Here is a 15,885-nt window from a genome sequence, read left to right as displayed (position 1 = left end):
AATTTAGGTTGTTACTACACAGTGACAGCATGAAGAACTTTTTTGAAAACCATAGGATACGCTGGAACATCTTTAGTACTCTCTTGTCTGGTAGTCTTGTTCAATAGAAACCTGTAATGATGCGATAAGGACAAAACCAGCAGGAGTCCAGACCGTACAGAACTGAAGGCTGGAATATGCCATCAGGTCAAGAGCCCTGTCCAGCTGAGACACGGGCGGAGGTGAGAGAAGGTGGAGTAGGCAGTGTGAATGCAGCTGTGACTGCCATCTTCGGCCTCAGGTCCAGTTACAAAAGTGGGGACTGCATCAAGGACTTTACACTGCTTGAGCGTCTCAAGTCTCTCCCTTGACTCCCACCAGAAAGAACCCTGAAAGTTGAACTTGAAAGTTGTTAGTCGCTCGGTTTTGTCCAACTCTTTTTGACCCCCATGGACTGTAGTCCACCAGGCTCCTCTGTCCAGGCAAGAATACTGGAATGGGTGGCCATCCCCTTCTCTAGAGGATCTTCCTGACGCAAGGATTGAGCCTATATCTCCTGCACAGATTGAACATGTGCATTGCAGGCAGATTTTTTAATTTTTTTAACCACTGAGCCACCTGGAAGTCCAGAAAGAGCCCTGGGTGGTAGCTATTTCCTAGATTTTGGTGAGAATATGAGTGAATTGCTATCATCTCCCAAGGTTGCAATGGGAGGTTTTTCATTCCCTGTGCTGGGAATGTAGTTTCCACTTAAATGAAAGAAAACGGGTTTGGAGATCAAGTCTCTATCCTTTTCCATTCTGCTCTCTGACCCACTGGAGATTCTTTTTTTCCCCACCTTGTTTCCACAATTCTTTCTTTGACGACAATAGACAATCATGGTAACAGGTCTTTTGTTGTTGTTGTTTATATTTATTATATAAAATTTTCACCTAGGTCTTATCCTGTTCATTTGTTCAAGTTGGAAAAATGGAAATAGGAATAATATCCCAAGATGTGGTAAACCAAAAGAAAATTCTGTCCAAGATTAGAGCAATTTTATCTGGCTGTAAGGAAGCCTAATAAGGCCAATTCACACACCACATGCACAGTCACTCAGAGGTACCAAAACGTAACATTTATAACCCAACCTCATCTTGTTTTATTATTTAAAAAAATTTTTGCTCTGGCCACATCACATGGCTTGTGGGATCTTGGGTCCCCAACCAGGGATCAAACCTGTGTCCTCAGCACTGAAAGTGCAGGGTCCTAACCATGGGACCACTGGGGAATTCCCTCATCTTGTTTTAGCGCTGCATGCCCTGTGATGGTAGAAAACACTTGGCCTTCTCAGCCTAAAATTTACAGGGGGAATAAAGAAAGCAAGGGAGGTCAGGGGAAATGTTAACAACAACATGGTTTCAACCGGAGACTGGCTTTAGTCAGATCCCACAGAAAAGCTCTGGCACAAGAACTGCCACAGACTTAGTCCCAGCTTGATGGGAGGAGTTGGCCATTTGTTGGCTGAGGTGTTTGCTCTAGTTGGGAGCTTAGTATCCAGGCGAGGCAGCTCCCATTTGGCAGAGGGCTATTCTCCAGAGAAGGAAATAGCTGTGAGTTGTCATAAACCAACACTCAGTACAGTTGAGTGGCAGGTGCACTGGTCATCAAAAAGGATTCGAGCAGGGCACCAGAGTCAAATAAAAATCATCCATATATAATGCAATATTCAGTGCTTTAATGCTGAGAGTACCAATGCTCATTCTTGAAAGATTAAGGAAAGGTTTTATAATCAGAAATTTCTTGTTCAACAAAGCCAAGTTTTGTCTAAACATTGATTCACAAATATTTTTAAAGTCTATTTTGAAACCCAATAGAAAACAATGATCTCTCTCTTTCTTTTTTTTTTTCTTCTAGATGATGTCTCCCAACCCCATAATTCAACAGGTGAGAGAGCCTATATAAAGTCATAAGTAAAGATATGCTGTTTCCCCTAAATGTACATCCATAGATGAATGGATAAAGAAGATGTGGTACATACGTACAATGGAATATTACTCAGCCATGAAAAGGAAGGAAATAATGCCATTTGCAGCAACATGGATGCACATAGAGATTATCATACTAAAGGAAGTAAGTCAGACAGAAAAAGCAAGTACCATATGATACCACTTGTACGTAGAAGCTAAAATATGACACAAATGAACATGTCTGTGAAACAGACTCACAGACATAGGAAACAGACTTGTGGTTAACAATGGGGAGGGGTATGGAGAAAGGACGGGTTGGGAGTTTGGAGTCAGCAGATGCAAACTATTATATATAAGATGGATAAACAGCAAGGACATACTGTATAGCACAGGGAACTATATTCAATATCCTGTGATAAACCATAGTGGAAAAGAATATGAAAAAGAATATATATATATATATGTATGTATAACTCAATCACTTAGTTGTACAGCAGAAATTGACACAACACTGTAAATCAACTATACTTCAATAAAATTTTTTAAAATATGTGTTTCCTTAACTCAAAATATCCCTGTTTGATTGGCTTTTCCAACCTGCCTGCCTATTTTAAAAAAGTTATCAACATGTCTCTCTTTATCCCAGCTTTGTATGGATAAAATCCCAAATGAGAATCTCTCAGGAAGACACAGGCAAAGGGAGAGACTACACCAGACTATTCAAGTAGAGGGGTGATCGGTTTATTGTAAGAACCTCATATGGCATAATAAGGGAGAAAATTGACCATGGAAATCCAGGACCAAGAACTGCAGTATGCTTCATTTACAGGGAGAGAAATGCTGGGGTTATTTCACACCCAGGGAGGCTTCGCCACCTTGGCCACAGGTGTGCTGTTCCACCACCAATGCTGCGCAGTCTCTATCTGTCTGTCTGTTTTATTATATTAGGGAGGGAGGGGAAAAGAGAGAGAGGTAGAGGGAGGGAGGGAGGAGGGAGAGTGAGGAGGAGGGAGGAGGAGGGAGTGAGGGAGGGAGAGTGAGAGGGAGGAGGAGGGAGGGAGGGAGAGTGAGAGGGAGGAGGAGGGAGGAGGAGGGAGTTAGGGATGGAGAGAGAGAGGAAGGAGGGAGGAGGAGGGAGTGAGGGAGGGAGAGTGAGAGGGAAGAGGAGGGAGGGAGGAGGGAGGAGGAGGGAGAGTGAGAGGGAGAAGGAGGAGGGAGGGAGGGAGAGTGAGAGGGAGGAGGGAGGAGGAGGGAGTGAGGGATGGAGAGTGAGATGGAGGTTGAGGGAGGAGGAGGGAGGAGGAGGGAGAGTGAGATGGAGGAGGGGGGATGGAAGAGGGAGAGAGGGAGTTAAAGTGAGAGGGAGGAGGAGGGAGAGAGGGAGGGAGGAGGAGGATGAGGGAGTGAGGGAGGGAGAGTGAGAGGGAGGAGGAGGGCATGAGGAGGGAGTGAGGGAGGGAGAGTGAGATGGAGGTTGAGGGAGGAGGAGGGGGGATGGAAGAGGGAGAGAGGGAGTTAAAGTGAGTGGGAGGAGGAGGGAGAGAGGGAGGGAGGAGGAGGATGAGGGAGTGAGGGAGGGAGAGTGAGAGGGAGGAGGAGGGAGGGAGGAGGGAGGAGGAGGGAGAGTAAGAGGGAGGAGGGGGGAGGAGGAGGGAGGAGGAGGAAAAGTGAAAAGGAAGAGGAGGGAGAGTGAGAGGGAGGAGGAGGGAGGAGGATAGAGGAGGAGGGAGAGTGAGAGGGAGGAGGAGGGAGGGTGGAGGGAGGAGGAGGGAGAGTAAGAGGGAGGAGGAGGGAGGAGGAGGGAGGAGGATAGAGGAGGAGGGAGAGTGAGAGGGAGGAGGAGGGAGGGAGGAGGGAGGAGGAGGGAGAGTGAGAGGGAGGAGGAGGGAGGAGGAGGGAGGAGGATAGAGGAGGAGGGAGAGTGAGAGGGAGGAGGAGGGAGGGAGGAGGAGGGAGAGTGAGAGGGAGGGAGGGAGAGGGAGAGTGAGAGGGAGGAGGAGGGAGGAGGAGGGAGAGTGAGAGGGAGGAGGAGGGCGAGAGGGAGGGATCTGCATCTCTCCCCAGCACTGTTGGTGTTCAGTTGCTCAGTCATGTTCCACTCCTTGTGACCCCATGGTCTGCAGCACTCCAGGCTTCCCCCTCCACCACCAACTCCTGGAACATGCTCAAATCCATTTCCATCGAGTCAGTGATGCCATCCAACCATCTCATCCTCTGCCACCCCCTTCTTCTCTTGCCCTCAATCTTCCCAGCATTTGGGTCTTTTCCAATGAGTGGCTATTCATATCAGGCGGTCAAATTTTGGAGCTCCAGCGTCAGTCCTTCCAATGAATGTTGAGGGTCGATTTCCTGTAGGACTGACTCTCTTGATCTCCTACCACCATTAGCTTTCGCTCTATCACTCCTGCTTGCTCATAACTGCATCTCACATAGGGCTCTCTGTAACTAGAGCCCTACTGCATGGAGTCTGTATACATTCTATTATCTTCACCTGCTTTATTATCAACTTTTTTTTTTCACATTCTTATGAGAAGAAACAGACTAGCCATTCTGGCACAAGGTCTCCATTTCCAATTCAATCACCTGGTTCAACCAAGTGCTACCTGGTCAGAGAGGGTGATGGCAGCTCCACCCACACCAAATTGTTTCTCGAATCTTAATTTCCACAAACTGAAATGCCCCTAAAATAGTTCTTGAAGCCTCATTCCTATGTTTGTCCAGTTTTTTCTTGGCCTGAGATTCCCCCCCAGAGGTCTACAAGAGAAAGATGTGGCTCATGTTGCCAGCAGATTAGAAAACTCGAGTTAGTCTTCTCTAATTGCCATAACCAATGGACACAAGGAGAGTGCCAGGGCTAATCCAGAGAATCCTAGCCCAGAGCAGTGAGTATGGATGAGGATAAAATGTGGTTACAGAATTCCCAGTACTGGTTTGGGATGATTTTGACACAGGTCTTTGCATTTCCATTCAGAATGGGATAAATAAAACAGACATTTATGTGATTAAAATAAGATTTGATGTTACTACATTACCTAAAGTTGGCTTCTTGGGTGGCTGAGACTGTAAAGAATCTGCCTGCCAATGCAGGAGACCCAGGTTTGATCCTTGGGTTGAAAAGGTTCCCTGGAGAAGGGAATGGCAACCCAGTGCAGTATTCTTGCCTGGAGAATTCCATAGACAGAGAAACCTCGTGAGCTACTGTCCATAGGGTCACAAAGAGTCAGACGTGGCTGAGTGACTAACACTTTGCATTTCCATATAGGACATAATGAATAACCAATTGAAATCCCAACAATAGCCATGGCAGTACCATCATAAAAAAACCAACACCCTGTAAATAGGGATTTGCAAAAATTCTGTCTGGGGCATTAATAATGAGGCATCATTAATTACGGCTCCTCTTTGAACTACCTGCTGGTTTTCTCACTCTCTGCCACTGGTTAGAAGAGGAGAACAAAATGTAGGTTTGGCAAGAAAACATAAAGGGGATGGGGAGTTGAAGAATAATGAAAACTCCAGGAGAGATGCAGAGCTAGACACCCTCGGGGAGGTTGCAGTAGCTTTTATGTTTGCAGCAGATGAGCTCTGTCCTCTTCTCAAAACTTAAGAAGTTGATGTCCTCACAGTTGGCCTTACACGACAGTTTTGAATAAAAATACATACTCCGCCCTGAGGAGGTGAAAGAAAGGGAATACAACCATGATGACTCTGTTTTCTCCTACCATATTCCTAGGAATCACCTCTCTTCAGACCTTCCCTGACTTTTCTCTAGACCTTAGTGAGCTAAAAGATGGAGTCTATTAATTACTGACCCAGATAATGGAGTTTATTTTCTAACTTAGAGGGGGACATTCACCTCTCCTTCACTCAATACTGTCTTAAAGAAAAGTCCATCTTTGCAGGACCATCCCATCCTTACCCATCCGACTCACCCATGTGTTCTAATGACAACAGGAGGTGATTGCCTCTAAGTGGGGGAAAGGTGGTTACTTCTCAGTTACTCTATGCCCAACACTACCTTTTTTGGTAAGGAAGTAAATGTTTTCAACAGCACATGTCTGTTTGTACTTCAGGGTGCAGGATCTCATGGCTTCATAGCATATCCCAAGATGATATTTTTTACATTTGTAACACATCGTTGAAGGCTCTGCCAGACACAGAAAGAGGTGCTTATAGGATGTGATTTTACGGTGAAGGTTCTCCAGGCTGGGGGGCTTCCCAACAGAAATTTACTACTGTCTAGGGCTTCTGTCTATGGGGTCACACTGAAGTGACTTAGCAGCAGCAGCAGGGCTTCCTAACTTTTCTTGGGAACCCTGACTCCATTGATAATTTTGTGAAAGCAAACTTGTACAGACATAAATCAAACACTGAATGAAATCTCATGAGGTCAGAGTTCCCCTAAAAATTTATCTCTGGTCCCCAAGTAATGAGCCCCTTATCTAGCCTGATGATTTTGTTCAGTAATGGAGAAAAGGAAGCAAAGACAGGGATTTTAGCTTCCTAACTTCACAAAATGGACTAAATTAATAGATTACAGCTTTCTCAAAAGAGGGAAGGGGAGGTTTACTCCTAAAGTGTCACCAATAACCTTTTTACCGAGGACTTTAGACTAGCCATGGTCGTACCTTGCGTATGTTCAAAAAATTCACCTGTGAAAAGAGAAGTTTTTCTTATCATAGCTGCATACACATCTGCCAAAGCCTCAAGAGCCAGTTCTGGAAATTTCTCCTCCCCTAGTGCCTTCCTTTCTCTTAACCAACAACCAGCCCTCCCTTTGCTTCCAGGACTTACCCTTACTCATGCAGACTAGAATGACAATGCACAGCAGAAACAGAACAAACATCCTAGGACTTTGGTCATGTGCAGTTGCCTGTGGAGGGTACTGGTTGACCTCCATCCGTGTTCTGTCCTTGGGCTATTCTTCTAAATCATATAATCATAAAATTTCAGTGATGAGCAGTATCTCAGTGTTCCCAGGAAGAACCAAAGCACCAACTGCAGTCCATTGCCCATAAACCATCTATTTTAAAATTCTCCTCTATAGCTAAGCCTTGTGCTCTGCAAGGAAAGACAAGTCTCTTTGCCACATTTTAACCTTTTAAGAGAGGGTTTGGATACTTTCGTTCCTTTTAGCTCTTTTTGATAATTTCAAAATAATCAGATTTGTCATTGTCTCACTTAGACTGAGGCGTGTGCTTCAGTCATATCCAACTCTTTGCAGCCCTGTGGACTGTGGCGCACCAGGCTCCTCTGACCATTGGATTCTCCAGGCAAGAATACTGGAGTGGGTTGCTGCGCCCTCCTCCAGGGGATCTTCCCGACATAGGGATCGAACCCCACGTCTCTTTGGTCTCCTGTGTTGGCAGTCAGGTTCTTTACCACTAGCACCACCTGGGAAGCCCTAGACTGAGGCACCAGGAATTAAATCCAGAATTTCAGGTACGGTCTGAATGTGAGGGAAACACTGAAGTGTCCCTGCTGTGGTGTAGGAAAGGGAAGTTTCAGGAGGAGAGATGCGCCTACTTTGCCTTCAGGTGTTATTAATCAATTGATGTCTTTTTAAAAAGACAATAGTTTCTACACACATACCAAATGCCAGGAATATAAAAAGAGAAGATACCAAGCAAATCAGGCCTCTAATCTGCAGCATCACGAAGGTTAGAGGCTAGCTAAGGTGAACACAAGTACATCAACCACAGTTGACTTGGAGGCCTTGATAAAGGACATTCAAATTTGACTGCATGACCAGGGAAGGTGTCCCTGAAGAAAGGATACTTGTGCAGGACTCTGAAAGCTAGTGATGTGCTATTAATAGCCAGAATAAGTGAATAGGGTTGCTGTTGTTGTTGCTGAGTCACTAGTCTTGTCTGACTCTTTATGACCCCGTGAACTGCAGCACACCAGGCCTCCCTTCACTATTTCCCAGAGTTTTCTCACACTCATGTCCATTGAATCAGTGATGCCATATACCCATCTCATCCTCTACCACCCTTTTCTCCTCCTGCCCTCAATCTTTCCCACCATCAGCATCTTTTCCAATGAGTCGACTCTGCATCAAGTGGCCAAAGTATTGGAGCTTCAGCGTCATCATCAGTCCTTCCAATGAATATTCAGGGTTAATTTCCTTTAGGATTGACTGATTTGATCTCCTTGCGGTTCAAGGGACTCTCAACAGTCTTCTCCAGCACCACAATAGGGTGGTGAATAAGGACAGGCACTCAAAGGCACAGCAAATGTCAAAGTGCAGAGATATCAAGCAACCTGCCACATGGGGCTGAGAGCTGGTCATGCGGTTCTAGAGACATGGGTGAGCAAGAAACTCAGAGAGATGCATCTTGCTGGAGGTGATGTCAGGTAAGTAGAGAGAGGGGCTGCAGGGGACGATGCTCGGTGCTTGCTACTGAGATTACTTAGTCCCATGCACATAAAGTGTGAATTCTTGCTCACTATTACAATTGCAAGATGTCAATGAAAAGCATCATTTTTCCCAGGACTGGAAAAGACATTAAAGTAGCCACTCTTCTGTACCGATACTGAATTCTAGAAAGGACATCTTCCTTTATCCCAGGCTCAAGTTTGGTACACATGTGGGTTCAGATCCTGGCTACGCTGCTTGCCAAGTTGTGACTCTGGGTATGTTACCAAGCTTGCCAAGTTGTGACTCTGATTATGTTACCAACGTTGAGAATGAATTTTCATCATAAGATTGGTGTTAGTAGTATATTCAAGTCTGCGTGAAGGCCTTGGAAATTATCAAATATGAACCCCTGCTGCTGCTGCTGCTAAGTCGCTTCAGTCGTGTCCAACTCTGCGCGACCCCACAGACGGCAGCCCACCAGGCTCCCCCGTCCCTGGGATTCTCCAGGCAAGAACACTGGAGTGGGTTGCCATTTCCTTCTCCAACGTGTTAAAGCAAAAAGTGAAAGTGAGGTTGCTCAGTCATATCCGACTGAGTGACCCCATGGACTGCAGCCTACCATGCTCCTCCATCCATGGGACTTTCCAGGCAAGAGTACTGGAGTGGCTTGCCATTGCCTTCTCTGATATGAACCCCTATGCAGGGCTTAAAACTTCAGGAGCAGCCTGGGTCCTTTTGCTAGGGTAGGTGTCAGAAACTTCAGTCAAAAGGAGCCACGTGTGGGAAAGGGTACCTGGTCAGGAAAGGTGGTGATGGAGTGGCTGTGGCTGTGGTTTTGGCATTCAAGGGTCAAGAGCTGTGAAGATGGTAAGTGGGAGCATCATGTCATATGTTGTTACATCAAGGCTTCCCTTGGGCTTTGGGTGTTGGAAAAGATGGAAAGACTGACAGCTTCTTCTGGAATGAACTTTGAAGACACCATCAGTTTCAGAACAAACTGTTTAATTTGCTTTGGGTGGGTTAGCAGCTGGGAACTAATTGAGTTCTGATTCATTGAAGACTGTGTGAGAACTGGGTCTGTTCTCACAGCTCGAGCTTGAGGTCACCCACGTGCTGATGATGCCGTCTTACAGCTCTACCTCTGACCTCTATTTTGAGTTCCAGATTCACATCCACAGATATCCATTCTACTTTAGAAGGCCCACAGATACCGCAGTACTTTGTTTCCAAGCGAAAATTTGATGGGTGAGGGATGAGACATAAGATCAGAGAACCTAGTGCGTGGGTGCCATTGCAAAATTCTACAGTTCTAACTGGAAATAGGAAAGAGGTTCAAAACTCAGTGGGGCTTCCAGAAAATATCTGCCAGAGGGCCTTGAAGCAGTAGCATAGAAACTGGGCAAACCCTCTGTGGTTTAACCTAGAATTTCTTCTTCCTTTGCTTTGATTCTAGAGTCACTCTCTTTAAAGATAGAGAAGAGGAAACCAGTGGCACATAAAGGCTCAGAAGCTTGCCTTCTTGATAAGCCTTTGGAAAGTCCTGAAAAATGCTATCCCAGTTTCTAACATCTTCTTCTGAAAGACGGAAGATAGAAAATTGGATTCACAGACTTCACAAAGTTGATTTCGATTCTAGAAGCAATTATTTTCAAAGGAACAGACTCTCTCATGTTAAAGGCCTATGGCTCTCTTCTTAGGCAGAGATGGACTCAACACTGTGCTCACTAAAAAGGAACATCATAAATTGCATGGCACTTGAGCTAAGGCTTGATTTCACCCATTCGTTACCTGTCATCTAAAAATGTCATACTTGAGACATTTTGAAGAACATACTGTTCCTACAGCTGAAGAACATGTCATTAAATGCGTTCATGATAGAAGATTCCTATTATCTCTAGCCAAAGTACCACAAGTTCACTGATGGGTCAGTGAACTGTCAGAGACTGACAGTGTCTAAACCAGTCATCGTTTTCCAGTGGTTTACCCATGGTGAACCTTCAGTTCAGTTCAGTTGCTCAGTCGTGTCTGACTCTTTGCGACCCCATGAATCACAGCATGCCAGGCCTCCCTGTCCATCACCAACTCCTGGAGTTCACCCAAACTCATGTCCATCGAGTTGGTGATGCCACCCAGCCATCTCATTCTCTGTCGTCCCCTTCTCCTCCCACCCCCAATCCTTCCCAGCATCAGACTCTTTTCCAGTGAGTCAACTTGTCGCATGAGGTGGCCAAAGTATTGGAGTTTCAGCTTTAGCATCAGTCCTTCCAATGAACACCCAGGACTGATCTCCTTTAGAATGGACTGGTTGGATCTCCTTGCAGTCCAAGGGACTCTCAAGAGTCTTCTCCAACACCACAGTTCAAAAGCATCAATTCTTCGGCGATCAGCTTTCTTCACAGTCCAACTCTCACATCCATACATGACCACGGGAAAAACCATTGCCTTGACTAGACGGGCCTTGGTTAGCAAAGTAATGTCTCTGCTTTTTAATATGTTATCTAGGTTGGTCATAACTTTCCTTCAAAGGAATAAGCGCCTTTTAATTTCATGGCTGCAATCAGCATCTGCAGTGATTTTGGAGCCCAAAAAAATAAAGTCTGACACTGTTTTCACTGTTTCCCCATCTATTTCCCATGAAGTGATGGGACCAGATGCCATGTTAGTTTTCTGAATGTTGAGCTTCAAGCCAACTTTTTCACTCTCCTCTTTCACTTTCATCAAGAGGATTTTGAGTTCCTCTTCACTTTCTGCCATAACGGTGGTGTCATCTGCATATCTGAGGTTATTGATATTTCTCCAGGCAATCTTGATTCCAGCTTGTGCTTCTTCCAGCCCAGCATTCTCATGATGTACTCTGTATATAAGTTAAATAAGCAGGGTAACAATATATAGCCTTGAGTTACTCCTTTTCCTATTTGGAACCAGTCTGTTGTTCCATGTCCAGTTCTAACTGTTGCTTCCTGACCTGCATACAAGTTTCTCAAGAGGCAGGTCAGGTGGTCTGGGATTCCCATCTCTTTCAGAATTTTCCAAAGTTTATTGTGATCCACATAGTCAGAGGCTTTGGCATAGTCAATGAAGCAGAAATAGATGTTTTTCTGGAACTCTCTTGCTTTTTCCATTATCCAGCAGATGTTGGCAATTTGATCTCTGGTGCCTCGGCCTTTTCTAAAACCTGCTTGAACATCTCGAAGTTCATGGTTCACATATTGCTGAAACCTGGCTTGGAGAATTTTGAGCACGACTTTACTAGCGTGTGAGATGAGTGCAATTGTGCGGTAGTTTGAGCATTCTTTGGCATTCCCTTTCTTTGGGATTGGAATGAAGACTGACCTTTTCCAGTCCTGTGGCCACTGCTGAGTTTTCCAAATTTCCTGGCGTATTGAGTGCAGCACTTTCACAGCATCATCTTTCAGGATTTGAAATAGCTCAACTGGAATTCCATCACCTCCACTAGCTTTGTTCGTATTGATGCTTTCTAAGGCCCACTTGACTTCACATTCCAAGATGTCTGGCTGTTCTTTATCGAGCCCATCTTTGCATGAAATGTTCCCTTGGTATCTCTAATTTTCTTGAAGAGATCTCTTGTTTTTCCTATTCTGTTGTTTTCCTCTACTTCTTTGCATTGATTGCTGAGGAAGGCTTTATCTCTCCTTGCTATTCTTTGGAACTCTGCATTCAGATGCTTATATCTTTCCTTTTCTCCTTTGCTCTTTGCTTCTCTTCTTTTCACAGCTATTTGTAAGGCCTCCTCAGGCAGCCATTTTGCTTTTTTGCATTTCTTTTCCATGGGGATGATCTTGGTCCCTGTCTCCTGTACAATGTCATGAACCTCCATCCATAGTTCATCAGGCACTCTATCTATCAAATCTAGTCCCTTAAATCTATTTCTCACTTCTACTTCATAAGGGATTTGATTTAGGTCATATCTGAATGGTCTAGTGGTTTTCTCTACTTTCTTCAATTTAGGTCTGAATTTGGCAATAAGGAGTTCATGATCTGAGCCACAATCAGCTCCTGGTCTTGTTTTTGCTAACTGTATAGAGCTTCTCCATCTTTGGCTGCAAAGAATATAATCAATCTGATTTCGGTGTTGACCGTCTGGTGATGTCCATTACCTGAGTTAATTTATGTAGAGACAGATACCTAAAGCATGTGGGCCAAACTGGCCAGATACACAATATAAATTCGCAAAAGATCAAGCCATATGATAATCCTAGAGATGATTTCACAGCCCTACAAAGTAAATATCTCCTGACCTTGGAAAACAGATTTCTGGTAAAATGAAAGAGTTCTGGTCAAGAATCAGAAGTTCTAACTGGAAGGCCCAGCTTAGTCACGGATGGTCCCTTTTCACTTCTTTCACTCTTCTTTTGCTCACCCATAAGGCGTGGAGCTAGGTGAGCTTTTTTTGATCTTATTTGTTGCCCTGCTCTCATACATGGAATGGTGCTTGGCCTATAAAAGTCCTCAATAAATATTAGTTGAACATATGAACAAACCTCAAGAGGCATTCAATCAAAATGGTTAAAGGTATGGCTTCTGAAACTAGAAGATCTTGCTCTGAATACTGGCACTATAAATCGCTAGATATGTGATCTTGGGAAAGATGCTGAACCTCACCAGGCCTTAGCTTCCTCCTCTGTGAAATTTGGATAAGAATAATAACTACATTAACAATAATTACTATGATGAATAGTATATATATATATATTTAAAACAAACTTGACTTCATGTAAATGCCAACATTTTTAAACTACCATCCTCTGTGATGGGTGGAGAAAGCAAGAAACTGCAGCGCCCAGAGATGAGTTTGTGGGACTGGTCCCCTCAGGCATGAATAATCCCTGCCCTTTAATAAAGAGCAAGATTTCCTCTTCTAGCCTACAGGCCTATGTGTGCCACCCCTGGCTTCTTTGCTTCCTGTGCGAGGGACTTCTCTGTCAAGATGGACAGACACTTCTTGTTGCTTTTATTCCTCCTCTGCTGCACTGTGGGTGAGTCAAGAGACTTGAGGAGTGGGCTCCAGAGCCCGGATCAAGGGGGCTCTCCCTGGGACACTCTGTATGTGTGGGTGCTGTCCAGGCTGGGCTGAGTCTTGACTACATTTATATGGGAGGGGAAGCCAGCCTTTAGAGTGCTCCCTGGGCCTCCGCGCCAACTTGTCTGACCTTTATAACATTCTACTGTTCCCCACCAAGGGCTCAAGCCTCTATGGCTGCCCCTTCGTAGGGCTCCCTACCACTCTGTCCCTACCATTCCCCATAAGCAAAACTCTTAGCAAGGTCTCCCTCAGTACATCCTTCCCATATATAAATGTGTGCTCTATTTGCTGAGGGAGCTGGTCAGTCTACAGTGAATAATTTCATAATTGGTTTTAGTGACATCAAGGGTTTTGATACCCTTACCAGGGATTTTTATATTCAAACAAGTGATTGTAGGAAGGAAAATACTGGATGCACTGGGATCAGACAGGTTAAAAAATAATTCAGTTACTGTCTTAAATTCTCTGGTTGCTCATGTGAGAAATGGGGAAATACCTAGTAGTTACAAGGCTTTTGTGAGAATTAAATCAGATAACAAAGAAAGAGAGCATGGCCCAAACAAGATGCTCAAGAAATGATACTTTCTCATTTAGGAGTATTAAGGAGCATTTTTAAAAATTAAACTTTATTTTGATCAGTTCACCCCACAGTACCACATAAAGTGGTGAAGACTATGGTATATAATTCAGGAGGCTTTCACATAGATTCAGTTTGTTCAAAACAGAGTGTATTGCCTAACCATATCTAAGTGATGAATGTCAGAAATCCCATCAGAGTAATGGGTCAAACGCTTAAAGCACTCAGCCTCATTATCCCACTTTATCTACACTGCTGCCAAGTAAGCCAGGTTAGCATTAACAGAATCATCTTTAAGCCGGAAAATCCATGCCATCGAGGCTAAATCTTTGCTCAAAGTTACCAGGTTAAAGGGGCTTCCCTGGTGGCTCAGATGGTAAAGAATCTGCCTTCAGTTCAATCCCTGGGTTGGGAAGATCCCCTGGAAAAGGGAATGGCTACCCACTCCAGTTTTCTTGCCTGGAGAATCCCATGGACAGAGGAGCCCGAGAGCTACAGTCCATGGGGTCACAAGAGTCAGACACTTCACTTTCACCAGGTTAAAAGGGCTAAATTGGGGGTCAGAACCCTTTTACTCTCACAATGACATTTTTCTGGATGTAGAGTTGGTGAGAGCTCAAACTACTTACTGCCTGACCCCAAACACCCCCCCGCACTATACCCCCAGCCCACTCCCAGGTCTAGATAGGTCTAGTTTCTTCTGAGTCTCTGCCTCCCCTGGCCTTACACTAGCTCTGTGCTCTCCAGCAGTGACACCACTGAGATGCATTACCTGCCATCTTCGCACACAGACAGATCGTTGTAGAAGAGGCTTTGGCGTCTGTGTTGCTAGGGATCAGGAGAGATGCATGATCTTAAAGATCTTCCAGGGTAAGTTAGAGGGTCCGGGGAGGTGCTGTGAGATTCCCAGAAAATTCTTAGGCGAGTACGTCAGCAAATTTCTATCTCAGGCTAAGGTCAATTCAAGAGAGGAACCAAAGTGCCACATACCCCTGGGTACGGGCCCCTGTGCATGCAGACTGAAGAGGACTTGGGGAAATGAGCCGGGAGGAAGAAACATCAGTACAGAGGGTTGAGGTTTTCCAGGGAACTTAGGCAAATAACTCCTGCAGGGGACCCGTGATGTCTTCATCTCCCTGCCTGAGTCCCCTTGGGATGTATAAGATTGGAAGCCAACCCCAAACCTACCCCTGATGCCCTATTAAATCTTTACGGACAGGACTAGTGCCATGTGTGACTTGTCTTTAAAGAACTTAGATCACTGGCTGATTTTTCTATGATTCCTTCTTATTATAGGTGGCACCCTCCAGTTATCATATTTGGTGTGTCAGAGATTCTGCAGAGATCTGACATACAGTTTCCAGGATCGAACTTATGTTCACAAATGCTGCAACTACAATTATTGTAACTTCAAAACGCTAAAATACTTCTACTCCTGAGTTCTCCCTTTAAAATGTTACCAATACATCTCTGCCTTCACAGTTGGCCTGCCCTGTCTGTTCTGGAGGGACCCCAGCCCTCTCTGTAATTCAGTGTTATCCTTGCTATTGCCTCAAGCTTGATTTCTACCTCAGTCAGAGGATTACTATTCTGAACAATGGATTTCTCCCATTACAAGGACTGGCATTTGTGTACTTCAAGAAGCTTACCCTCAGAAGCACAGTAGAAAATTTTAAAATAAGACCATTCTAGATCCTGGTGGATTATCTTAGGTAGTGGAGGTGGACTATACATTCTTCGGCTGAAAATTCACAAAAGTTTTTGTCTGAAACTCACATTTATCATGATTATAGTTAAGTAGAAATAGCAAAAAAGCAGATGCTTGAGATTTTCCTCTGTGGACAAAAATTATTGTCCCCAGTGGACAGTGCCTACCTCACACTCAGTCATGATTTTCTTGGCATTTACAAAGTGTCTCTGTATACAATGTTAATAGTGAACAGCAAATAAAGGACTTCTTGCCTCTGTGGCATTC

At 44.7% G+C, this 15,885-nt stretch overlaps 2 protein-coding genes across 2 annotated transcripts; one reads left to right on the top strand and one right to left on the bottom strand.

Moving 5' to 3' along the window:
• Positions 1 to 5,460: 5,460 nt before the first annotated feature.
• Positions 5,461 to 6,828, bottom strand: PATE2 (prostate and testis expressed 2). Its single transcript, XM_055414996.2, has 4 exons — positions 6,723 to 6,828; positions 6,557 to 6,580; positions 5,947 to 6,075; positions 5,461 to 5,597 (listed from the first exon to the last, which is right to left on the bottom strand). The coding sequence occupies exons 1-4, from the start codon at positions 6,826 to 6,828 to the stop codon at positions 5,461 to 5,463; spliced, it is 396 nt and encodes a 131-aa protein (XP_055270971.1).
• Positions 6,829 to 13,237: 6,409 nt separating this feature from the next.
• Positions 13,238 to 15,349, top strand: LOC148773873 (prostate and testis expressed protein 3-like). Its single transcript, XM_088832492.1, has 3 exons — positions 13,238 to 13,286; positions 14,658 to 14,780; positions 15,207 to 15,349. The coding sequence occupies exons 1-3, from the start codon at positions 13,238 to 13,240 to the stop codon at positions 15,347 to 15,349; spliced, it is 315 nt and encodes a 104-aa protein (XP_088688618.1).
• The last annotated feature ends 536 nt before the right edge of the window (positions 15,350 to 15,885 follow it).

The sequence above is a fragment of the Moschus berezovskii genome, chromosome 25 (assembly GCF_049115385.1).
Source record: "Moschus berezovskii isolate FMDL1 chromosome 25, NW_MosBer_1.0, whole genome shotgun sequence".
In the NCBI taxonomy this organism is placed as follows: Eukaryota; Metazoa; Chordata; class Mammalia; order Artiodactyla; family Moschidae; genus Moschus; species Moschus berezovskii.
The sequence above is the reverse complement of the archived record's forward strand: the minus strand, read 5'-3'. Positions and strand labels throughout refer to the sequence as shown.

Excerpts from the sequence above, each read along its gene's own strand:
- PATE2 (XM_055414996.2), bottom strand. The coding sequence starts at position 6,828 with ATGGAGGTCAACCAGTACCCTCCACAGGCAACTGCACATGACCAAAGT. Across the intron at positions 6,076-6,556 it reads ATTTTTTGAACATACGCAAG|AGCCTTCAACGATGTGTTAC; the intron begins GTACGACCATGG and ends TGTGTCTGGCAG. Across the intron at positions 5,598-5,946 it reads TTACTTCCTTACCAAAAAAG|GGCGGAGTATGTATTTTTAT; the intron begins GTAGTGTTGGGC and ends TCACCTCCTCAG.
- LOC148773873 (XM_088832492.1), top strand. The coding sequence starts at position 13,238 with ATGGACAGACACTTCTTGTTGCTTTTATTCCTCCTCTGCTGCACTGTG. Across the intron at positions 13,287-14,657 it reads CCTCCTCTGCTGCACTGTGG|CAGTGACACCACTGAGATGC; the intron begins GTGAGTCAAGAG and ends TGTGCTCTCCAG. Across the intron at positions 14,781-15,206 it reads GATCTTAAAGATCTTCCAGG|GTGGCACCCTCCAGTTATCA; the intron begins GTAAGTTAGAGG and ends TTCTTATTATAG.